The 27,073-nt window shown below is 35.8% G+C and overlaps 1 protein-coding gene across 1 annotated transcript in view; it reads right to left on the bottom strand.

Moving 5' to 3' along the window:
• Window positions 1–7,272: 7,272 nt before the first annotated feature.
• The window catches only part of SLC27A6 (solute carrier family 27 member 6), a 37,915-nt gene continuing 18,114 nt past the window's right edge, over window positions 7,273–27,073 (bottom strand). Inside the window, exons 5-10 of the mRNA XM_027653166.1 lie at window positions 21,551–21,745; window positions 15,540–15,630; window positions 13,700–13,898; window positions 13,035–13,132; window positions 10,939–11,069; window positions 7,273–7,755 (exon numbers count right to left, since the gene is read on the bottom strand). Of these exons, the coding sequence (XP_027508967.1) occupies window positions 7,579–7,755; window positions 10,939–11,069; window positions 13,035–13,132; window positions 13,700–13,898; window positions 15,540–15,630; window positions 21,551–21,745 (891 nt within the window). The 3' untranslated portion in view covers window positions 7,273–7,578. The remainder of the gene's footprint in view (window positions 7,756–10,938; window positions 11,070–13,034; window positions 13,133–13,699; window positions 13,899–15,539; window positions 15,631–21,550; window positions 21,746–27,073) is intronic.

Below are 27,073 nucleotides of genomic sequence, written 5' to 3'. Positions count from 1 at the left end.
GGCAGATTACAGGCATTTGGGTAGATGTAAGCTTCTTTTCACAAAAAATTGGATTTTTGTGGCCAGTAAAGTGGAAATGGAGTTACACTTTCTGTAGTCCAAAAGAGGTTTTTCTGATCTTATGACAGAATATGGCTTTGTTGCCACAGTGATATATGACTGATTACAGAGCTTTCATATGTCATCAATAAGTAATTTCCTCTCTTTAATTTATGATTCTAATGAAATGCTTGGATAGAAACTGAGCTGAATGCGTATGGCTACTTTTTCATGGCCATCTGTAGAATTGCAAGCGCTTGCAAAATAAAAAATTGGTTTTATGTCATTCTAGATGAAAGCTCGGATGTCTCTGTGCTCCCAACAAATGAGAATTAGATGCCTACGTGCTGGCAGGAGATGGATCTAAGACATAATCCTCTTCTCACTCTCCCTGCTAGTCAATTTAGGCAGTTCTTGCTCTTTGAGCTGGCTTTTGTGGCTCTTACTCTCAGGCATATAACTCTCCCCCTCACATTTTTTTAAGACTCAGTCATCCAGCATTCTGTCTGTGAATTTCACTAAGCATTTGAGCTCTTGAGCTGGACACTGAAACAATGCCTGCAGCAACTGCATTTCCTTCAGCTACTCAGCTGCAAAATGAGCAACATTGCTCCTGAGGCATGATGGCTTCAAATGAACCAGGAACTTGGATCTTTCTTGTTTAGTATCACAGAACTGTAGAATGGTTTGCATTGGAAGGGACCTTAAAGAGCATCTACTTCCACTTCCCCTTCTGTTGGCACGTGCACCTTCCACTACCCCAGGCTGCTCAGAGCTCCATCCAACCTGGCCTTGAACACTTCCAGGGATGGGGCATCCACAGCTTCTCTGGGCAACCTGTTCCAGTGCCTCACCACTCTCAGAGTAAAGCATTTCTTCCTAATATTTGATTTAAATTTACTCTCCTCCAGTTTAAAGCCATTGTCCCTTGCCCTGTCGCTCCATGCCCTTGTAAAAAGTCCCTCTCCAACTTTCTTGTAGCCCCATTCAGGTGCTGGAAGGCTTCTATAGGATCTCCCCAGAGCCTTTTCTTCTCCAGACTAAAATATATATGTGTGAAGAGATACATATATATATATATGTGCTTAAAACAATAAAAAATATGGTAAAGGTAGAAGCTTATAAGTGAAAGGGCTCCAAGTATTAGGACTTCAAAATGTGCCATACTCTCAGAATTTTAATCCAGACTTTTCCAAAATTATAATCTCTTAGTCTTTTAGGCATTTACCACCAATTCGGGTCTTCTTGGCAACTTTATTTTTAAAAATTTAGGAAAAGTATCAGAAGTTTGCACCAAAAAATGCAACTGATGGAGAAATTTAGAAGGTGTCTTTTTCAATCCCTCACACGATGTCCATTTAAGTAGAACCACAACAGAATTGTCTTCTAGAAGTATTGAATTTCATTGTCATTTCAGTGAAGTGGAAGACAAACTATGGCTCCCACATGCTGTTTTTTAGAAGCTGACAAGTAAATAAATATCTTTTATTTTGACATTTGGATGAATGACATCATTAGCTCTTCTGCACCCGCTCAAGATGATAGCTGGTAGTTTTCCTTGACAAAAAAGTTAAATGTCAGAAGACAATCTTGATGTTTGTCTCAGTTTTGCTGTCCGTGACTATTTTTCTACTGAGAAATCTTTTAGTTCAAATGTAACTAGAGCAAGATCTGAGAGTAGCATCCTATGCCTACATACCTTTAGGACAAGAAGCTGTTAGAATGAGCTAATGCTTAGGCATTCCTCCCCAGAGATCATCTTCAAGTTCATGCGTTTCCATACTAATAAAAATGAATCCTCATACGTGGGGAATACATTCCAGCACAAACTAATTCCCCTTCACAGTTTGCTCGTGACCTATGACTGGTATGGCACACGTGTTTCTGCCTAAGCTGCAAAGGTGAAAAAAACAAGTCTGATAACAAAAATTAAAAAACCAAAACAAAACCAGGAGTAGTAGTGATTGAGTCTCTTACTGTTAAAGTGCAGTCCACTCAGTGGACATAATTATTAGCATATAATAGAAGGTACATGGGTTAATATGTTGTTAGAAAAGTGTTGTGAGCTGCCTAGAAGAATTTAGGTATTTAAAAAAAAAAAGGTTTGGAAACACCTGGTTACTGCACAAGTATTTAATGATCTCACAGTTAGCTATATTTAGTAAATTCTGTTGGTGTTCAATATATTTTTTTTTAAATTACTGTAACTATGTTCTGCGTTTGGAGAAAAAATTCAGTAATTTGCCAGATTTTCGAAGGCAGCTACTTGGTAATGCCTGTATGCTTAACTTTGCTTTCACTGACACCATGAACTTAACAAGTCCAATGTTGTTTTAAACCCCTCTGAGCAAATTTTCACATGTCAGGTATAAAACTTAAGTCACTACTAATTATTGGGTTCAACAGAGTTCCAATGTGACATGACTAGTTTCAGCATTAGCAACTTCCTAACTTACTATTATGAATTTAAAAAAAAAAAAAATTGGGGATGCAAGTTTATTTTTTTATTAGTACGGAGAAAAGAACGAACAGAAAAGGTAGAAAACATAGAAAATTGAATGCAAATTGTGCTAATTATTACAATATGTTTCTTCTTGAATCACAGGTAACATTTGTCATTACTCACAAAGCCATCAGTTAGTTTCTCTGTCACCCATCATCCTGTACAGGCACTTGTCGCCACATATTTTGGCCTCATATAGTTAAGAATGATGCACAAATGCCCTGCAAAAACAGATTAGAAATTAATTCTATCAGACAAATAACTGTATTCTGAAATGAGTTGTCTGGTTTTGGATCAAATCAACTCTTTTAGACAGTATTTTAAAATCAAATATATGCCCTTCCATACAATAAGCACTGTAAAAGACCAACAGTTCTGTTCATCTGTACTCAGTAGGTTGAACTGAATGAGCAAGACTCTTTTTGTGTTAGAAGTCCCAGCAAGGCATTCACTCCTTTCTTGCACAATGTGCTTCAAATAATTAAATACTCATTACTCAGTTTGCTATAATGTGGGGTTAGGTTTGGGTTGTTTTTTTTTGGTTGGTTGGTTGGTTGGTTTTTAAGTGAACTGAGCCATTTACTTGAGTTCTAAATCCAAAACTACCACAAAAAGCATCTTACCAAACTTGGCCAGTTCCATGCTAGCAACACTGTCCGTACATATTTGAGAGAAACATAATTTTTGTCAACATAGCAATGTCAGTTACCTGAAGGAGCCACAGTAATGAATGGGTTTGTGCCAGTCAAAGTACTGTTTTTATTTATCAGTAAGGATTAATCCTGTGTATGGTCCAGCTGACATAATGCATAACCTCATGATGCCAGAACAGGTTCAGATGGAAATAGTTCAGTGCAGTGTATCTCCTTCTGCAAGGCAGCAGCAAAGCCTGATTCATTGTATTGCAAAAGCAGTTACTGACTGTTTGATTTGAGCTTATTGCAGTCTTTAGAGAAACTCAATTAAGTCTATTTTGGTAAAAGATTCTCAGACTTGTAGATTTGTTAGTGACACAGGAATTTAATTTCACTCTGATACGATCTAGTTTGCTTAGAACTAGCATTGCATGATCATATAATCCCTTTGTCTAATTGAGGGTACAATATGTAAGGTATTATGTCCTGAATATCAGGACACAAGCAGATGATCTTCTGATGTTAACCATATGGCCAAATTAATTGCCAGATCATGCTGTCAGGTATTGGCAGTACTGCTAATAATACATATCACACTAAAATTACTCTTAAAATTACTACTATTCACATGCAACTTTGTTTGGCTGTCTGCTGAATCTTTGCATGTAATGTTTTTGGCAGCAAATACTAAACAGAAAGACTTTATTTGCTTGAGATTAGTCTTGACTTAATGAATAAGTTTCATAAATACTGGTACATGTCTTATTATTTCTGCTCTAAAGATGCATATCAAATTACTAGTTGAACTGTTAGCTGGGGACAGGGGGACAGGCTGCTGAAAAATAAACCATCTTTTTTTTTTTTTTTTAAAGAAGAACTTCTTTCCCATAGCCCTCCAGTATTTTTAGATTTTAAAAATGCAGGTAAAACTTCTCCTCCTCCCTTTAAGTCCTTTTTCTCAAAAAAAAAAAAAAAAAAAAGGCAGTAAAAGATGTTTTCTGTACATCATCTGCAGGGAATTTGTAGGTCAATTGAAATACATTCTTTGCAGTGCCTGTCACAGCTATGGGAATTCTCTTGAAAAGCCCTATCTGTCCAAATTGGGTGAGGAGAACAAAATTCATGCCTGTGATCTGCTTAGGAACTTTTTGGGATTTTGGGGGGATCCTGAAAAAGATTTATGAAAGCTAATCCAGACCATAACTGTACTGGCTGTATCAGATTAAGTGGGACAAGAGAGTGGATGTGTGTTCACCCTCTCAGAATTTTACCTTCCCTAAATGTTAACGTCAATCTCTTCTCTTGTTTTTTTCTTTTTTTTTTTTTTTAATAAACATTTCTTTCACCATTGACCCTTCTTAGGTGCAGAGGAAAATTTCAAGATATATACACTAAATAGCAAAAGTAATTACCTTAATTTATTTTAATCTTTCTCTCTCTTCTTTTCTTTATACAGGAGGTTGGCACTGCAGTTCTCCATCCACACCCCAGCCACCCCTCATCCACTTCTTTGTCCCTACTGCATGAAATTAAATTTCCCAGGTAACTACTGGGGCATAATTTTGCAGCAACACTAATGCCCTCAGACTTCAGCCATCCAGATATTGATCTGGATGTGAGGGTAGGAAAAGAACAGGTTAGTCTAAATATTTTCTCATTCTGAAAGGAAGACCCTGTGTCATGTTTGACATGAACATTATTATTATTATTCAGCCTAACTCACTGCTGGTTCAACAATTTACATATCCATGGGAAAGACATGCTTCAGTGCATCTGCTGGCACCTAACCTACTGGCTAAAAGAAATAAAACTACTGGATTGAACATAATATACAGAGCCTGTGGTTCTGTAGATTTTCCCTTTATTATTTTCTTGACATCATAAGAATCCATTTAATGTGGGTGGGACAAAACTATTTTACTAGCCTTTGATAACAGGCAGATTGCCCAGGCTGTCTTGGTTACACAAAGGAAAACAGGAGAGTAGCTGGAATTCTGTATTACACTAGTGGTCCCAGCTGGGAAACAAATACCTGTAGGGTGCCCAAGTCAGCTAAGTTAGTGGAGTCCCATTGCTGCTGAAAATGTGCTCCAGAGCTCAGAAACATCTACTGAACCAGTACTGGGCAGAGCATGAAAGTTAGCACGCATACGCTGGTCTTTCTCTGATGTTTCTCTGACCCAATTACTCTTCACAAAAACAATCTTAGATACTTTACAAAACAAGTGACCAAATGGTGACATTCATGAACAGGGTTTTGCTTCTTTTTTTTTTTTTTCTTCTTTTATGAGAGAGTGTTTTCTTCTTTTTTTTTTTCCACTTTTTTTCCCTCCCATTTCTGTTGCATTTACGTGGTAGAACCTTTTCACTAGTCATATATACTATCAAATATTGCAGAGCAAAGTAAATTTTAGAAGTGCTAAGTATGACACCAAAGCTAAGCATGTGATTTCATTATATTCTTTTATATTCTATTACAAGATTAAATGTGCTACTGTGGATCTCAAGATACTGATTTAGGGGGCAAATATTTGAAAAAAACCCACAACAATTATTTTCCACAGAAGGATTGTAAAGTTTACTGTTGCAATAAAAGAAAAGGCATCCTGAATTATATTCAGCACACACTTATGTAAGAGATACAAAAGCTGTGAGTTCAACAATCAACCCTTTGCTAAAGATTGCAGGCTAACTTGGAAGGTTGGGTTTAACTCTGTAGTAAGTAGCTCATTCTTAAATTTGCAGCTGACTAGGAAAGTGCCTCTGCAGAACAGAGCAACAGTACTTCCATCTGTTTGAACAAGCACACCCCACCACAGCTTTCTTCCTTAGACAGCCATGTGGGCACTGCCTAAAGAAACAAAGTGGGACTGCTCAGGCAGTGCTGGGCCATAGTGATCCCCACCATCCTTATGCAGCAGTTCTCTCCCATCCCCATTATGAACTTCATATTAACATCTACCATAAAGCATGACGTTGGTGTAAGTACTGTAAGGTCTCACTGCTTTGTAAATTGCCAGACTGTAAACTTGCTTATTTATACTGGCAGTCCCATAAAGAACATATATTAAAAAATATAAGGAAGCTTATCTGTTGTATATTTTTTTACTGCAACCTTGGTTTGGGTTTTTAAGGAGAATCAGTGAAAGCGATAATCAGAGATTCGAGAGTTGACACAGGTTGTAGTGTCTTGTTAGGTGTAAAAATTAGGAAGACACAAGAAAATATAGTTATTTTTAAAATGTCTTACATCCTACTCTTTTATGAGAACCTGGTTTCATGCCACTGCTATGACAGAGGAGAGGCAGAAGAGATGCCCCGTGTTGAAGAGAGGCACCTTTTCAGTATTCTCTGATATTGCTTCTGGCTGATTCCAAGATCATCATGATCCATTAGAAGATGACACTGAGCACGCAGTGTATCAAGATAGGCTAGAAAACAGACTTAAGCTGAGACCATAGGGTATTTGGTTTAAATAATCTTATATTTTATTGTAAAAGTCATAAAAAGCAATTATTAGGACATACAATTTAGAATTTTAAATTTTCTGCTATATTTTATACTTATTAAATAATGATCTATAGCAGTCATTAATAAGAGTAAGGAAGCTATTTCTTAGTCAGTATGCATGACAAAGTCCTGCAATAATTCTTTTTACGCTATATAAACAATTTTCCCCATTAAGTAGGCAGATTTTCTCTGCCTATTGTTCATCTGCTGATAAACATTTTGCAAAAGTTTGCTTTGTCTTCAGAATTTGACAGTCCAAACAGCCAGTTTAACAAATAAAAGAGGGTGGATTATGAAAAAAAAAAATAAAATCTCAGCAGTGATGTTAGTATTTGGCTTTGTTTGAAGAGTTTTCTTCTTCTTCAGTTTCTTTCATCTTATGTTCCATCAGAAGAGCCTCTGCAGAAGAGTTGTTTTTTTCTTCCAGCCACTGTTGAATCTTCACTTCTTGAAATACATATTCAGAAGTACATATAAAATGTAAACTGCATAAAAAAAGATGTTATGTATTTTTTCTCTTTAGACACAATGTGTGACACAATATCTTTATATATTGAATATTTTTTTATCATGTTTCATACAACATATCATTCATGTTCATTTAATACTAAGAAAAAGTATCAGATTCAGCATTTATATTCCAAAGTTAAGACAAAATAGATTTCAATCATGTTTTACAGGTTATTTACTTAGAAATGTGTCTCAAGAGGTAAAAAGTGATCAATAAAAATAATGATAAAGTAAAGATATAAGAGATATCTGAATGTAAATACCAAATATATAAAACATTATTCCGGAGATAACTATGTATAAATACTGGTAAATTACTTTTATTGTTTTCTCATACAATAGGTCCTTTAGACTGATCCTTAGAGCCTATTATTTGGTTAATTAAAGCTTCATTTTCCCAGATAAGATCATCTCATGTACTTCTTTGGTTAACAAGACATATGCTTTCTTAGAATTATCTAAAAAATAAAGAGGATCAGTAATTGTAGATGGATTAAAACCTTCATCCACAAGGCGAAATTTTTGTTGTTTGAATGTTCCAGTCATTTCCATTTTTTCCTGTAGAAGTGAGAAAGATACATTATTCAAAAGGGAAGCTTCTTCTCTTTTGCTCACATTCATATGTGCTTTCCGAAATCTTACTTGATATAAGGTCAGTACTGTTTATTCTCATTGCGCTGGAAATCTAGAACTTGTGTGCTGCTACAGACCAACACCAGGAGGTGTGGTGGACAAAAGCTAGAGCTCGTTTCTTTCTGCATGCCTGTGCAGTGTCTCATTAGTGTCACATGTGGTGCAGCCCCAGCCTGCCTGAGACAATCAATCTCCTTCACTGTGCACATTATAAAATGTGTTAAACTACACACCATAAAGAACATGTCAGCAAAAACCATCACTATCAAGAGCTCTTTAGTGATAAAACTCAGGAAATTCTCTATATAAGCATTTATTGTCACCTTAAAAGAGGAGTTGAAAGAATCACATACTAAATTAGCCGTACTTATATTCAGCAAGTCCAAAGGAAGACAGACCTTGACCATACACTTTGTGTTTTCAGACTGCTGCACTGCCACAGTATACCTTGGAAAAGTAGTGGGAGGCACCTCTAATGAGACTCTATTCTCCCTACCTCTACTGAGCCCAGCTTTATGACCTCTCCCCATCATCTTCTGGAGGTCTCCTGGGAGGCCAATCAGCTGACTAGGGGGCAGAACCCAGCCCATCCAGGAGGGATGTAAATGGCTGCTGGGAGCACACCAGGGATCAGTGTTGGGCCTAGTCCTGTTTAATATCTTTATTGATGATTTAGATGAGGGGATTGAGTCCACCACTGGTGAATTTGCAGATGACACCAAGCTGGGGGGGAGTGTCGATCAGCTGGAAGGCAGGAGGGCTCTGCAGAGGGACCTGGACAGGCTGGAGAGTTGGGCTGATTCCAACGGGATGAGGTTCAACCAGGCCAAGTGCCGGGTCCTGCACTTTGGCCACAACAACCCCCTGCAACCCCACGGGCTGGGACAGAGTGATTGGAGAGCAGCCAGGCAGAGAGGGACCTGGGAGTGTGGATTGACAGGAAGCTGAACATGAGCCAGCAGTGTGCCCAGGTGGCCAAGAAGGCCAATGGATCCTGGCCTGGATCAGGAACAGTGTGGCAGCAGGAGCAGGGAAGTGATTCTTGCCCTGAACTCAGTGCTGGTGAGGCCACCCCTGGAGTGCTGTGTCCAGTTCTGGGCCCTCAGCTCAGGAAGGACATTGAGGGGCTGGAGCAGGTCCAGAGAAGAGTAACAAGGCTGGGGAAGGGACTGGAGCACAAGTCCTGTGAGGAGAGGCTGAGGGAGCTGGGGCTGTTCAGCCTGGAGAAGAGGAGGCTCAGGGGAGACCTCATTCCTCTCTGCAGCTCCCAGACAGGAGGGGGGAGCCAGGTGGGGGTTGGTCTCTTCTCCCAGGAACCAGCAGTAGGACAAGAGGACTTGGTCTTCAGCTGTGCCAGGGGAGGTTTAGGTTGGATATTAGGAAGAAATTCTTTACAGAGAGAGTAATCAGACATTGGAATGGGCTACCCAGTGAAGTGGTGGATTCTCCATCCCTGGAGGTTTTTTAAGATGAGACTGGATGTGGCATCAGTGCCATGGTCTGGGAATCACAGCAGTGTTGGATCAAGGGTTGGACTTGATGATCTCGGAGGTCCCTTCCAACCCAGCTGATTCTGAGATTCTATGATTCTCTTCTGTCTTTATATTTACATACATACATACATACATACATACATACATATATGTATATATATATATATGTATATAATATATGCAAGCAATCTCTGAAAATGAAAAATTAAGTGTGATGTCCAAAAAAAAGTCAAAGAGCCGCTGTATCTACTCCAGGTATACCTCCAGATTGTATGTGCCTGCTCTGGTTGGTCTAAGAAATGTTCTGACATCTTCTAAAGTATGATTATATGTCAGATCAAGCTTAATACATTTTTCATTTCATCCCTTGAAGTTTCACCCACTACCTTTTTTCTCGATTAATAACAGCTTTACCAACAGCAATTCATCTGTAATGTAGGCATTTAAATTTTAGTTGAAATTCAAGATACTTGATATCAATGCTACATCCAAGATTCAGATTCCTTCTGTCCAGCATAAAGGCTTTTTTGTGCATCTGTACAGGAGTAAATCTAGACTAGGTTATCATAATTTCATAAACTGACTGCTGCAACATTCTCAAGTCTAATCTTGCTCGTTCATATCAGAATGCTGCTGCAAAAGATATCTTCCTGGACTTACAGATAGAAATACATATATTTCAATTTCAAGGTCTTTCACAGTCTTTTCCTTTCCCTTCTTTATTCTGAATCAGTGTTCAGTCTCTGGTTGGCCTAGGGAACCAAGGCCATAATTTAGCTTCTCTCTTTAAATGATGATTACTTTTTTCATCTGCTCCTCAGACTTAGAAGGCTCCTTCATAAGCATCCTCAAAAACGTTTTTCTGTTCATCTTTATCATGATGTTTTCAAAACACTAACCAGAACTGAAGATGCTCATCAGACTTCAATTATTGTGATTATCAGTATTTTATGTTTTCTGTGCTCTCCATTTTTTCCTAGCCCTAAGTAATCCCCTGTATTGTATTCATATTTTTAACTCTTTGGGGGAGGGAGTATTTTTTTCCCCAAACTGGACAGTTACTAGAGGGAAGTAGTACAGAAATAGGGATGACTGATGATTACCTTGGTGACAACAATAACGTACATTTTTTAATTCACCTTTTCAATTTACTTAGTATCTTTTCTTTTAACATTTGTCGATAGCTTACACAGAAAATAGCATTTGTTTTATCGTACATGATCGATGTCTCCTGCTTTAGCTGTACTTCTTTATTCTCTCTATTCTATTGAATAAAATGGATTTTAGATTATTTTCTCCTGATGCAATTGTTCACATTTTTTAATCTGGATCTCTTTGTTTTACAATGCTCATGATTCTAATCTCCCTAAATCCTTTTGTATGATCTCCGTCCTTCCTCATTTGTACAATTTCTCCTGTTTAAACATAATCTGCAAATTTATTGACTTTTTGTATAATCCCTTTCCCAGAACTCCATTAATGAAGACAGAGAATAGGACTGGGTCTAAAACTGGGTCAATTGATACATGAACAAGCACTTTCTGTTATGCACTTAGCCATCTCTGTGTTTAAATGATGTAGATGTTTGTATGCACAATGCAATTATGCAGCTTACCTGGACTCTTAAGAAAAGGGGACAAGCATAACTCGGTAGATAAGTCACTACTTGCTTGTACATTTGCTCCAAGTCTAATGATGTATTCTGCTTTAAAATAAGAGAGGCCATTCCTGCTTTTCCTTCGTGATCTGGGGAAAAAGAAGTGAGATGAGAATTTTGAAAAATGAATGAAGTTGGGATTTTAGGGATGAACCTTACAAAAAAATACTGTATGCACTAACAAACTGGCAGTCACGTTTCATCTTCTGAGTTTCAATAAAGATGCAAGATTGCATTCATATTTTATGTAGTATTACACATATTTGGAGATCATCCAGGTGATCAATTAAGCAATAATGCTGTAAATGAGTGTGGTGGGTAAGAGCAAATAGAGTCCCATGCTTGATATTAATCAATAAAGGGGGATAAATGTCAACACCATTCCTCTCTCAGAAACAAAAGTGATGAGCCTCTTTCCTGGATTAGCCAATTATGCTTCAGTTTTAGTCTCTCTCTCTCGCCAGTATCTTTTCTCAAAATTGTGGATCTGCAGATTGTTAACAGAGAGAGAGAGAGATAAAAAGTTCTTAATTGTTTGTCTGGAAAGAGAGAGCACTTTGTGTCTTTGGGAAAGAAAAAAATGGATAAAATCTAAAAACAATGAACTTCAGCAGTCAAAACTAACTGCACACTTTAACCATCAGCTAGTAGTAAGAGCAGAGATGTTCTGCCCTATCTTTGTTTTGGTTTGGTTGGTCGGTTGCTAATATTACAAAATCTGTAATGAAACTTGGTTTGTTTATCTTCTAAGTGCAATTATCAAGACAGTCACATAAACTGGGTAGGTAAGCAGATAAATATCGTACAGGAAGTGAGCAGTTCTCATATTTTGGAGTCTGATTTTCAGGCAGTCTTCTTTACTACAATCTTTCTTGTTGTATGGCTTTAAAATACAAGCAAATTACACCTTTTTCACATTTTGAACTTCCCATGTTTACCCATGCCAACAACCAAACATCCAGCCAGCTTCTCACTCCCTTCTCCCATGGGATGGGAAGGCAGCAGAAGGGAAAGCAAGACTTGGCTGTCAAGATAATGGCAGTTTAATAGGGAAAGCAAGAGTTACAGGCACAAGCAAAGCAAAACCATGACATCATTCAATGTTTCTCATCATCAGGCAGATGTTCTGCTACTTCCTATAGGGCAGGGCCTCACTCAGAACGTGCAGTGGCTGTTTGGGAAGACAAATGCCACAACCACAAATGTCTTGGCCACTTCCTTTCCTCCAGTTTTTACAACTAAGCATGGCATTGTATGATATGGAATATCCTTTTGGTTAGTTTTGGCCCACTCTCCCACCTACATCTGCTCCCAGAAGTCCTTGCCAATCCCCAGGGAGAAAGCCTGCTACAATGCAAGTTTTGGTCAGTATAGCCAAGCACTGTTTCAGCCACCAGTGCAAAGCACAGCACCATACAGACTCCTATACAGAAACTTATTTCTATGCCAGCAAGAACCTAGTATACATTTTTTTAAAAAGATCTAACATGAATAAGAGTCAAGCCCATAAGATCTCATGAAAAATAACAAAACAATAATTATTAAAAATAAATTAATTTTTTTCTTAATAAGTTATTTACTTTACTCTTTGTATTCTTTTTCACTTTGTCTTTGGTTTTGTAATATTAATTGTTTACAATTGTTTAATTTTATGAGGCTAAGTGAAAGGTGAAATAAGACAGAATAACGTCTTCATACATTTTCCTTTAGAGTTACTTTATTCTTACCTTGTTGACATTTTATTTGGACACAGGGATGTCTGGATTTTGCACAGATGTGAATGTAGTAAATCTTAAATTTAGGTTATGTAGCTCTCACAAATTCGTGCATGATAGCTTTTCAAAAATACATATAACTGCATACAAATAAAAATGCATGATTCATTGGCTCATTCACAGTCTGGTGGTATTTCATTACCTGCGTTTACATTTTAACTAAGTATTAAACAGATGACTCAATCAGAAGTGATTAATGGATTTAAAATATGAAATCAAACAGTTATGAGAGTTAACAACTAACCTAGGAGAAGAAACACATACAACTAAAGCTTTTACCTGGCACAGACACACCGTACACATTTGCTTCTTGTATGAAGTCCAGCATTACAAGGACATCAGAAACTTCTGTAGTTGCAACGTTCTCCCCTTTCCATCTAAAATGTGAAAAAAAATAATCCCATGGAAACATATGGACAGCTCCTCTTTAAAAAACATTAACTTTAGTAGAAGCTCCATTCATTTCAGACTAACACCACCTTAGATTTTTCACACTTGTCACATTGGTATATTGATCTGATCACCAGATCATGTTGCAATTCAAATGTTACTGGGTATTAGAATCACTATACCGCTCATTGAAAGTTTAAAACAATTGTTTCCAAAATTTTTACATGGATTTAAATGTATCATCTCTACTTTTTGATACGTTTTTCTCTACATCAGTATCCAACTTGCTTGGTCACAGCAAAACCATCACTAGTTATATGCTTATGGAAAGAAGTGTCCAAAGAGCTGGAAGTCCTACAAAACCTTCTGAAAATGAGCTATTCAAATACAGAGGAACACTTGTGACCAAATTAAGCCCCTATCATCCACTTCAGGATCATTATAAACTACATCACAATATAATAAACTGAACACTTGTGGTCAAAAACAAATATAACAGTAATATTCTATTCTGTATATTTTTAATGAAACGTGAAAAGAAACAATAATTATACCTGAAGGTATCTCCAATCCTGTCCCAAAAATATAGAAAATTGTCATGATCTTGAACCATTAGATCTCCAGTATTAAAATAAAGATCTCCCTTCTTAAATACATCACAGAGTAATTTCTTTTCTGTGTGTCTCTTATTGCCAGCGTAACCAAAGAAGGGGTTCTTCGCATTGACTTTGGAAATGAGAAGACCAGCCTCACCTATATGGAGAAGTTAAAAGAATATAAACCTAAGGTATCACTGGAAATTTCCTGTATTTGACATTAATATTACTCACAATATTGTCCACTGAAATTCTCAGTCATTTGCACTTCTTCCTAATGACTCATCAGTTTTCTCCCAGAACAGTCACCTATCAATTGCAAGCTCACTAGTAGGTTTATTGTCCTCCTAAAGTGCTCAATTCAAGTTAATACTATGTCTCACTCCCCACATCTTACTGAATTTCGAATGATAAGTCTCAGCTTCATCAGCTTCCTGCTGAAAAACTAGTGTTAATAAAAAGTAGGTGCTCAACCCAGACAGTAAGTCCTTATTTTGTCTCCTTTCCGAAGTTCTGAGAACACTTCTTTAAAATATTCATTAAAGTGATAAAGCATCACCATTTTACTTTTTGGAGTAAAATATGAAAGTTTTAATACAATTTTTTTTTTCCCTCAAAAAATAAGAAGAGACAGGGAAACGAATATCCTATTAGGCATGTAGTGTATCAAGGTATTAGTTTGCTGAAAGTGGAATAACTGTAGGAAATAACCTTTTGGGAGCAAGTTGTGCAGAGTAAAGCTTGAGAGTTACATTACTTTGTATCAGAGACAAGAGTTATAAACATGAAAATATAAAAAAAAATGCTTCTGGAAATATGCATAACTTTTAAGACTTCCTCCTCATAAAATACCTGTGCCTGTTTTCCATAAATTGGTAGTGTTTAAAGTGGAAGTATTTAGTTCACTGGTAGTGTCACTGCAGCCATGATGCTCTGAAGACACAGGGCATGGGTGAGACAAAGACTATAGACAGAGATAATGCTTTTTATTAGTCTGAGTGGTATACCAAGTATCTAATTAGAGCATGTGTTCCCTTCACAGGTCAGTCTGACATCCCTAGAGATAAATTACTATAAAATTTCATGTTTCAGGGACTTATTTTCTTCAAAGTGCCCACTTTTGTTTAACAGCTGTTAGAGAATCTCTTAACTCCTTTAAAAATCTGCTTCAACTCCCTGTTAAAACTGTCTGCCTGACCTTTAATATGACTTCTTGCTTGAGTTTCAGCTATTACCTTTCTATAGTTCAAGAGATTCTTCAGCATCTAATAAACACTTTGAAAAATGGTATAATCATGACATATCAGATATTTGATAAGCATTTTGAAGACATCTATAATCAAATAATTTTGTTATTTTACTTCTTTTTTTTTTTAATTATTAAGCTGAATCACATAACTTAGTCAGAAACAATCTCTCATCAAAAACATTTGCTCTAATCCACCAGTCTTTCCTGTAGATCTCTTAGGCAACCATCTCCCTATGCTAAACTCCTTTAAAAAACACAGATGTCACTGTCTACGTATTCAAAGATAATAATATCATACCATCACTTTTGAACATCACTGTTCTGTGAATGTATCCAAAGACCTCCTGGGTTCTTCTGGTATCAGCACTGGTATGTTTAATGATGTTTTGTCTTAGATCAAAAATCATATTGCTTTTATTTTCAGAGCAAAGAGCAATAGCTGTTGTTGGCATACTGCATTAACACGATAGCAAAACTCCTTTAAAAATTCTCTGGAGTGTTTCTATTAAAATCAATAGGCCATAATATCCTGTTAATGTAAACACTTACCTTTCTTAACTTTTTCACACCAACCATGCTTATTTCTAATTGGTTCATCTTTTTGGAAATCATACTTGATTAAATCAAATGGGAAAAAAAGCTAAAAAAGGGAAAAAGTCATCGGTTATTTATCTACACAGTGACATCTGGTGGCAGCAAATATAAGATGGGAAACCTGCACTCCAGTCTTCCTCATCTAAAAGGAGAATGCAGTTTCATTTAAAACTAAAAATACTCTGTATGTAAACTTACGCCATTTCCTGGAGTTAAGCAAAATCAAAACATTTTTATAAATGAAGACAGGAACTGTCCTCTTGTCAATTTTCTTACAAGTAAGTTATGGGATCCACATTATCAGTGGAAAAGCCTACACTAGTCAAGATAATAGACGCATATCTGGTACTTAAGTGACTTTTAGTGGTGGTGACTGATATGTTCTTGGGATCCTCTGGCACTGAAAACAGCTGGCAAAGCAAAGGCCTAAATCTCCTCACAAAGGCAAACCTGCTTCCCACTGGGCTTTACCCTTGCTTTGCTAGCCTCAGTTCTTCCCTCATGGTTTCTCAGGCAGGTGTATAGTGGTGGAAAGTAAACACCAGCAGAAGGATTTATACTCCTGTGGCTCCAAGGAAGCTGAAGGAGAGGACAAGATACTCTAATCAAAACTAGAAATTGCAATTGGGGTTTCTTTCCTCAAATATACAGCATTTGACTCTTACTTTGCTTCATTTTTTCTACTGTGATAAAAATCCAAGCTGTATCTTTAAGAGACACTGACTGATACCATATGCTCGATACTATTTGGACCACTGTGTTTGCAGTTATTATTCTAAGGAGATAGTTTGCCCAGTTTGGGATTCTGTTTTCCTTTTTCATAAAGGAATGTATCAGCAATATTTAACACGAAGTCAAACCAAAGGTATGTAAGTATCTTCTCCTGGAGAAATCTTGGCCACCAGGGAAACAGTTTTATAAAACTTATGAATATACACCTGCACTCTTCACAATAAGGAAATGCAATATAATTTAAGGACAGTTTTATGAAAGAGAATGAAGTAAAGAGTAGGATGCTAAAACATAAATCTCTTTGCTTTTCTGCAACTAATTCAGAGGAAGAGTTGTGTAATTGCTTTATCCTAGTTTGAAATGATGATGTAACTATATCAAATAATTTTGTTTTCAAGAAAGTCTGAATAAATAGCAACTTGAACCAAACATTAATCCCACAAATTCAATCTCATCTGGAAAAAATTGTTTCTCTGAGACTTTTCAATGTGTTTTCCTTCCACTCTAAGCCTGAATCAAAAAGATATTTTTAACAGTTGATCAAAGGAAAAAGGTCATAGCTTGCAAAATAAAGTAATGATTCAAGAATGGGACACAATTTCCATGAAGTGAATGGTAATTTTTTTAATTAACCTCAGACTATAGGCATTTAACAAAGTCAAGAATCTGAGAACCAGAAAGTTTGCCTCAATTAGAAAATAGTTGTGTTATCCTTGAGGATCAGAATAAGAGTAATTTTTTTCTTATGATCTTTTCTTATGGAAGACTACATTTAAATGCTGCTATTTTCTGCTTTCCTTTTTTTTTGCATTGACATTACTTTAATACATTTCATATGAGAGGCCAAATGCAATGAATAATATAAATAATAAAAGTGAAATTGTATAAAATGAAGTGTTATTTTGTTTTTGTGTTTTATTAGAATAGCTTAAAATAATGCATCATACAGAACAGTATGTTGACAAGATACAGCAATTGAGCTCTGAAGGAATAAAGAATTATTTTAAGTTGCTATAAACACTTAGAAACTGTAATTAATTATCTAAGATCATCAGAAGTTGAGACTTCTACTATATATTACTATACTGTGTTGTTGTATACAACTTTCAGCGCCCACAACTTTAGAGTATTAACTAGGCCTGTTCCAGTTAGGTTTTCAAAATAACACTTGTGCAAATACATAATTAAAAGAAAATACCATATATTGTGTTAGATATGCATAATGAAATCATATAAAGTCTGTGCAAACAACTGTGTCTGTGCAAAGGTCTTTTCCAAGTTAAATCATTCTATGATTCTAAGCTTGCTTTTCATATTAAATATCAGAAAATGAAAGCTCCACTGCAAAGTATTTAGTCTGGGCACAGACTTACATTTGGTTCACCTCATTATTTAAAATTTAATAGGGAAGAAGACCTGAGCTGTTGAAGCATTACCATATTATTTTCACAGACTACTGCATGCAATATTCATCATTTTAATCTCCATTTTACTGCCTGAAGCACCACATAAATGTAGCAAACAAAAAGCATAATTTAGCTAGCGGAAATTTAAAATGAGTTAATCTGCAACATTATTGTCTATTATTGTGCTGTCTGGATGTTACCTAATAACAGCTTTCTCCCCTCCTCTTTTTTTTTAATTGACTGGAAATATGTGAGTTTAAATAATGTTTTGAAAATAATTTTGAAATTCCTAAAGCTTCAATTTACAGTGAATGCTCACAGAGCCTTTTTCAGAAAATAAAGATCACAAGCTATTGCTTTTTATTACTTATTTGTTTTAGAGATTAAATATTGTTGAATTCTCTGGAAGAATATTTGTTTATAAAACAAAGCATTACGTGTGCTAGATTTAGTTTCAAGCATCTTTAAAAACTGAAATTTAAGAAAAAAATCTGGAGCATAATATCGTTATATCTTAGAGATGTTTTTTAAAATATACTTGTGATGCCTTATGTATGCTGTAAAGAGTAGGTTCATAGGTCCCCCCCATAGTTTTGTTAGCCAGTGTAAACAAAAGCAAGGAAAAAACCCTTCTAAGTTATGATTGATATTAACTGAATCACCACATATAATATGTATTGTAATACACTTGTAGTACTTTAGACTATTTTAGCTCAAAACTAGTCAAAAGAGCAGAAACAGCATTAAATTTCATTGGCCAAAGCACTTAGGAGTTGCTGGTGCTTCGATTCACACCTGCCAATATTCTTGCTGTGAATCCAGTTTTCCAGGGTCTTAGAATTTTTTTAAAACTAACTTTGTTTAAGTTTAAACTAAATAGTAAACATTTAAACAAAAAAGTATCTCTTCTGCCAATTCTATGACTGCATGAAGAAATTGCATGATACTAATTCTTCATTTCTGTGGGAAAGACATTTTATATGTTGAAGTTGTTTAAGATTTGTTATAAGATTTAAATGTTTCTCAGCACAAAGCTGATTTTGATCTATAGAGTTTTGAATAAGAGATTTAGATTGCTGTGATAGTTTGAATATGCTTAAGTTAATGAAAAATTACATTTACAAATACAGTTTATTACTAATTTATTTTTTTTTTACATGCTGATATTCAGGTGTACTTGCCGTGTTTTATTTTTAGCCCTTCTTATAAGCTTCCTCAGATCTCATTAATCCCATGCTCCCTTGTTGTTTGTATCACTCAGAATTTATTTCAGTGTAAGAAAGAGATTTATATATACATGTGATGGACATGACCGAGGGTCTTAGACATTTTTTCCATATCACATTTTTAAAAGTACACATATAAGGTATGTCATACACAACAAAATTGATTAATATTAACTAAATGTGTCAGATGTTAAGATTAAGCAGTAATTTATTACATTATGATGTTAATCTATGCACTATCTTCTTTGCAAAACATTTTAAGTTTTACAAGATAAAAAGCTACTCAGAGGCTTCTACTTTTCTTTTTGCTGACTCTGTATAAACATTGATTTATTCATATACCACAGGGAAACTTTCAAGCACATGAACCAATCCCTCTTATACAAAGAACATAGTGTGAAAATAAACAAGTGCAAACAAGAGCACTGCTTCTAGTTATAAACTTATTGGATGTCTGGCAACTGCTGTAACATTCATCTCTTTCTTCCTATTAACTTATGTCTCTCAATTCTTTTATGAAAATAGAAGTGTTCTGTAGAACCTTAATTTTATCACATTTATTTGTCCCCAACCTTTGGCAGTAAAAGAAAGAGAACAGCTACACTCCAGAATGCATTGTTTAATAATCTGCAACACATAAAATGTATTTAACAAAAACCACAAATGCCTCGAATAGGTAAAAACTAACTTACCTATAACATCAAAATACATATTTAGTTTGTGTCACGTGAAAAACCCACATACTGCTTGATTAAAAATACAGATAATTGAATAAATATATAGGTAGTTTCAACTCTAATCCTTTATCTGCTGTAACCTTTACATGGTGTTTCCAAAAGGTTAATGACTTATGACAAAACTCTGCCAAAAGTTCTGCAATACCAAAACCAAGTTTACTCAGGTTTGGAACATAAGAAATTTCATAATATTATAAGGCATGTGGTTTAGAAAACTCTGAAACAAAAATTAACATCAACTCTAAGGTTCCTGGCTCACCTACTACTCCCTGAATTTCAGACTGTAGTGGATCTGTACCCTTCTAGAGATACCCATCAGCATCAGAGGGCCACCATGCGTGCTACAGAGCATCGGACATGTGGGGCAGAGAGTCAGGGGAGTCATCTAATTAAATTCCTGAGCTCTCAACGGTTTCTGAAAAATCCAGTAGCTCCTGTGGTGCTTTTCTGAGTGTTTCCATGTTCCTCCCTGCAGTCTGAGTTCCCAGACCAGAAGTGAAGAACTCCTCTGGCCCCAACTCGTGAAGCAGTCTGTGGTGATTGTCGTGTGGCGATGCTGTCTGTAGTGAAGTTGTGGACCCTGAAACACAGGCTGCCTAGGAACCTACCTGCACATCTTGAGAAGATACGTCTGATGTATTTATGAACAAAGGTTTTGCAACATTCTCTGAAAACAATGTTGTCAGGACATTTTGCTATCAGTTCTCCTCAGAAGCACAAATGTCACTTAAGTCAGCAGGACTTGTATGTATGGATAGATGCCTCAGTCAGTTTAAAATTCTAGGCAGTGCATGTAGTACTATTCATTTCAAGAAGAGTAAAAACTGGCATAAACAACAAAAAAACATTAAATATGTAGTCTCCTTGCAAAAAGCCTTGCTAAATATTCTTTCATATTATTAGCTAAAACTTGGGACACACATTACTTATGGACTTCTCAAACCATTTAAAAGATTGTACTAATAGGACCAAAAAGAAAAAAAAAAATCTATCTGTGAACTTCAAGTTGAAATAATTTCTGCATCTATTCAGAGGGATGAAGGAAAAGTCATCACATGTAATATAAATATTACATATGTAATCCTTCTCTCCAAGACATATGACTGCTGTTTTCAAGGCTAATGAAATACAGAAGGGCTTTTTTTATAGTTTTGGTAACCTAGAACACACCAAACACATTTAGCAGGTGGTAAATGAAGGGGCACAGCATTTTAAAATTTATAATCTTGGCAACTATGTCACAATTACTCAATAATATATGTATTGTATTATCTTTGACATTTCTGTATAATGCTACAGAATAGATGTAGTTTGAGTTACTTGTTTTTAATGGCACCTAGGTATAAAATATCAATTAAAGTTGATTGATGCTACTGATATATAGTTCATATGCTACTGTATTTTAATTACTATTATTTTTCAATTATTAAAAATATTTACATAGCAATATGGAATATAAATATTCTATCTGAAAACATCTTTAAATATAATCTGTAGAAAAACAAGTCAGAATAGGACATTTGTATGCTTATTTTACACGTGATGAGTTCTTAGGTACTGAAACCAACTTTCTCCTTTGTCCTCTAATGTAGTAGAGATTTGAAATTATACTTGGAACCTACTCAGAACTGTCAGAAGAGACCAAGGCTTTTTTGACCCTGGTGAACTCTAAGAAAAAATGTTACTGCTGAAAATATAACTGGGGTAGGCACCCAGATTTTATGTAGAGTTGACTAAACTTGCAATAACTGTCTTAAAAAATTTACCTTGGATTTATGACTGCAGTCCCGTGTCCCAGCATCAAACTGAGAAACACAATTTTTCAGCACTACTTTTAACCAAGTAAAATGTAAATAAAGAGTCACCTTATAAAAGAAATTGGTGCGTCCAACAGATCCGATTTTTCCGGTGTGGTTCATGAAACAAATGTTTCCTTCAGTAGCACCATAAAACTCACAGATCTTAACAGCACCAAATCTGTCTAAAAATTCCCTCCATACATCATTTCTTACTCCGTTTCCAACTGCTAGTCGGACTTTGTGATTTTTTTCTCCTTCCTTCTGTAAAAAAAAAAAAAAAAGAAATAAAATTAAAATATAGTATGCTGATAACTGCATTTAATTGTTGCATGTGTTGTGGGGAAAGTGTACCTTCTTTAAAATACGTCAAGGATAAACAACAAAAAGAAAAGAAAACAACAACCAAGAAGTTAAATAAAGCTGGCATGGCTGGCATACAGCTACAACGTGGCAAGCTGCAATCAAAAACCTATTATCTCATTGAGCAAACAAATTATTTCCTGAATAATGGCTACAATGATTTATATGAATGCTTCAATATTTTCAAAATTGTATTGTCTCAGTCTATTTCTACCCAGAGGAATTAGAAAACTGGGAAGGACAGAGAAAGGCAGGAATTATTTCTGTCGTGGGATTAAAGTCAGAAGAGATGAATAGTTACTTTCTTCTGTCTTCAGACTGATTATGAGAAACAATCAGATTTCACACACTTGTAATATCTGTTCCTTCCCACACATTGTGTATGAGTCATCTTCTGTATTGTTTTCAATATTAAGACTTGCAAAATTTTGTTCAGTGTTACTGGGAATACATTATTTACTAGTGATCTCGAGACTTTTTGTCAGCTCCCACGTTTATCGCAACAAACATAACAAAATGTAGCCAGTTCGGTAAAATGCTCTAATTTTATTAATACATTCCCAAACATTCAGATTGCATGGACCACCTTTAAAATACAATCAGGTTTAAGATGAAGTACCAGAAGGCAAAACATCTAAACCGTTGCTTTGGTTTGTTTGGGGGTTTTTATTTACGCCTATTTTAAAATAAGACTCCCTTTGTAATTATTGCAAGTGGCAATACAGAATGCTCTAGAAGTGAGATGGCACAAGATAAATATAGGTACAATTTGTTACCACACAGCTTTAGAACTGCATAGGACTCTGGTACTGCATCACTGTCTGTATATAGCTCTATCTATGTGCACTTATGTATATATGCATGCAAACACCTCTCTCTATACAAATGCACACATATGCACATATTCACATTCTTTACACATATATGTTTCTATAGATATACAGATATATGCATGTTCACATATATACATCACAGAAAAGAGTCACTATTTTCTATTCTTCTATTTCTAGTTTCCCTCCCCCCCCGACTCTAATCCAGTATGAATTAGTTATGTTTCTATAGTAAAAATCCATTTTAGCATCTTTAATCTCACACAGAAGCACAACTAATTATTTTTGTGAAGAGATCTGGTCAGCTGAGTGAAACGGGAATCTTTTAAATATTTTGGCTGTTAAAAGCAGTAAAGCTTCTTCTGAGTACATAGACAATCCTCAGAGGATTATGTCTTGGACAAATCAAATTTTTCAAGAGAATGTAAATTTTGACTTCTATAACAAAAACTAGAAGCACAAAGACCAACAGAAAAAATCACAAAGACCAACTAAGTTTTTTTCTTTCCTCTTCAAAACCAGTAACTCACAGAAAGAGAAACAATTTATTTGTTGAACTTCAGAATCTTCCTTCTGCAAATTAAGTCCTCTTGCTGGAATTCAGCAAAGAATGCACCTGTTTCACTAGGTGCAGATAGCTGTTGGCACATTACAATCTGAGGCACTATCCTGCAATTTTACCTCAAAACTACATCACTCACCAGCCTCCCTCGATCACTAACCATTCTGTTTTTACAATAACGCATTTCTTCCTTTTTCCCTTCCCTTCTTCTGTCTTATCTTAGATGTGAAAGTAATTTCTAAACACAGAAGCACAGACTTCACTGACTTCCTGCTAAATCGTTATTAACAAGTGCTGCATTACACAGCAAAATGAATCTGACATGGGCATAGCCTGGAACAAAGTGGTTTGTTTGTTGCTGTTTGTTTTGGTTTTGGTTGGTTTTTTTTTATCTTCAGATACAATATCACAATGCAACAGCGAAGTCATTATACTGTCATTGAACAACAAAACTATTCCTATTTTTTAAGAGAAAGTGTTTCAGTGTTACTTTGAACTTAATGATGAAAGCTTTTGACTCTTTTTTTCCCCAAAAAAATTGTCCACCATTTTTAGGATATTCTGTCAGCTGAACTTAAAACTTTTGAATTTTCCTTGCAGTTTCAATGCTAAACTGAAATGAACATGACTGTAGCTGAACTGCAGTTATCCCTTGCTGATGCCACTATATTATTCAAATATACTGCCTCTGCTAAAATATAAAAAATAGTTCAAGAGATACTTTCAAGGAAATCCTTTTTTCCACAATGAACAGGAAGAGACAAACATGTGCTTATACACACACACAGTAATTGAGACTTTCACCAGGCTAGGAACATTCAAAACCTCTAGAGACAAAGCTAATAAAAAGGTGATTTTTCTTCTATTATTTTAAGAAAAATAAAAGACATCTGTTTGCTGAAAAACAAACTAGAATGAACTAGAAATTTGTTTTTCTCCCCAAAAGAACAAATACCTCATTATTTATAACTGCAGTAATTTCAATTCTTCATGTTGCTTTGTCTGGTTTATATTAATACAGTACAAAGTAGTTTCTCTAGTAGAAAACATGCAGAGTAGACCTGACAGGTCAGCATCCTGCTTTGCTTGCAGTGTCAACACCTATCAACAACATCAACAGCACAATGTATGACCACTGCCTCACTTTAGACAGGGATGCTCATTCCTTTTGCAAAAATACACAGAAGGTATATGATGTCACCAAGAACTTGATCACAGAAGGCAAATTTTCCTAAAAGGGAGGGCAGTAATTCCCTTTTTCACAGCCACTGTAAGTTTTCTGTTAGATTGCATTGCTGCAACTGCCGTAGTTGTGCCTTAGTCAGCTTCACACAGTTGTACCTATCTGTTGATATAAGACTCCCTGAAGAGTACTTCAGGGATTTCTGGAGAAGACATTAAAACTGTCATTCATTTAGCAGTCTTTCAACTGTAAGAATGGAAATTATATGTAATTTAATCTCCAAGCAGGTTTAATAAGTATGAAGAAAATTGTTACGATGAGGGAAACTTCAAGCAGTGAGTTTTACTCACATTAGTTTTACAAGTAACTAAGTCAGTACAGCTATATTTTACCTATTTTTATCTAAAATTTTTCACAACTAACATATGACATTAATTCATGTTAGCTTTACACGTAACTAACTTTCAATGGAAGGTGAACTGCATCTTCACATGTATTATTGTCCAGATTACTGCCAGAGTCCAGACCTAGGGCAGGCATTTTGGTATCCATGGGCACTGTGGCTGAGTATTTAGGCAGTAAATAAAATGCTACAGATAAGGTAAGGGGAGGAAAAGGGATGACAACTCCAACAAACTGTAGAAACATGGTTGAGTGATGCAGGCTTAGGTTGTCCTAATGGAAAAAGAAATAAAATAACTATGCAGAAACTTACGCTTTAAACTGACTAGACCAAATAGTCATGCTTTGAAGTTCTGCCATGTTCAGACGGCATTTCATCATCTAGCTTCTTTTTGGTACAATTGATAGAATTAGAAGAGTAGGAGGAATTCCAAGGGGTCACCTAGTACACATGTCTCCTGGGAGATAAGCTTTGCCATCCCTGTGCCATTCTTGACACCTGAAGGAGCTGTGGCACTTCAGCCAGATACTCAGCAACAGCTGGTCTGCAGCAATTGTCTGCATGCATATTCTTAGCCTGCTGCAAAAGCACAGTACCAAGTTAACACTTCCTACACTAAAAGCTGTGTTTCCTCACAATACCTCATTTACAAAGGACTCAGTGCCTTGCCCTGGTAAGCTGTCACCAATAAGTTAAACAGTGTGTGTCCTGTGATAATTCTACCATGTTTTGTGTTTCTGAATGCAATTAATAGCTCTCCACAGATAATTAGGACAATGGATTTTAGAATAACAGAACATGGTAACATCTTTCCAAAGTTTTTTAAAATGTCCATTTATTTATTTTCCTGCACTATGGTTTTGTTTTCTTACAGGTTGATTCTGAAATAAAATGAGGGTTTAGTCTACATTCACTTATTTCTAACAGTAAAGGTGAAACATTGTTTCAATGCCTTTTTTGCATTGAAATCAATCCATCAATAAGCAAGAACTGTTCCTGCAGTACACCTGGCTTTCTCTTCCGTTCATTCTGCTAGGTTCTTTGAACTACGTGCCAAACATCTGCATACATCATAAATCATTTCTGACACCGTATGTCTCCATTTTGTGTGCTTGTTTCTTTTGTATATTAATTAATTGACAAGTCAGGATCTGCCTTATCACATTAAATACCACATACTTGGAATTTTTCATCTGCCAGTCTTTCCTCCGTAAGTGTTCTTTGTAAACTATTTGGACTATCTATGCGATTAAGTTGTTGATAAAAGCCTTTTAGAGTGCCATCAACAGTGTACTACTGGTCCAGGAAGTATTCATGACTGCAGCTGTATAAAAATGTGCTTAGCAGCTGCTTTAAAAAAATACAAGAAGATGTGTTCATTGTCCTACTTTTACTGTTTCTGCCAAAGGAAAAGCCAAATGGAGAGAAGCAAAGACAATTCAAGAAAAGGAGGCATGAAATGTCTGTACCATGGCCTTGATGAAACTGAAAGCAATCTCAGGGCCTGAGAAATACAAACAGGTGTTAAATATAAAATATGATAAGACTGATGACACAGGATTTGCATTCATGTATTTACAAAAAATGGATATAACAACATGTTCACCAGTCCTCTGTTGACACGCTAGCCCTGAAAAAGGGGCATTAGGTAGTTTATTAGACTATATGGGAGATATCCTACTGTTACAGGTGTAATAAATTGTTCAAGATGCATATCTACCTTCACTTTTCAGTAATGCCTAATTATAAACTGCAACTAGATTGTTTGAGCAAAACATACACACAAACTTAAAAATACAAATAAAAGAAAACAGGAAGTGTAGAGAAGAGATGCACCATAAGAAAGAAACGGGAATTGTAGGAACAGGACACATCCTTCCAAATCTGAAAGTGGTTGCTTGCTGTTTAGCACAGCTCACTCTCACCACATTTCTATTAATCAATCTCCTGATAATCTAATGGGATTAGACTCTAAAAGAAGCTTTATTCCTTTAGCTCTTCTCATAGAAAGGTTTTATTTAGCTTCCATTTCCTCAGAAAATATCTACCAACAAAAAAAAGTCGCCTTTGTCTTGTGTTCCACCCATTAATATGAAGTAGATTTTTGTTCTTTTGGTTATTGCCCCTGGAGCACACTAATCAAAACAAATTACACAAAACTTTTCAAAGGTCAATTCAGAGAACTAAAGCATGCACTGATTATTTCTTGCATGTCATATTGCACACAGTATTCTGTGAGCAGTATGAAGCT

Source organism: Corapipo altera, unplaced genomic scaffold (assembly GCF_003945725.1).
Source record: "Corapipo altera isolate COAL_440 unplaced genomic scaffold, ASM394572v1 61305, whole genome shotgun sequence".
Lineage (NCBI taxonomy): Eukaryota > Metazoa > Chordata > Aves > Passeriformes > Pipridae > Corapipo > Corapipo altera.
The sequence above is the reverse complement of the archived record's forward strand: the minus strand, read 5'-3'. Positions and strand labels throughout refer to the sequence as shown.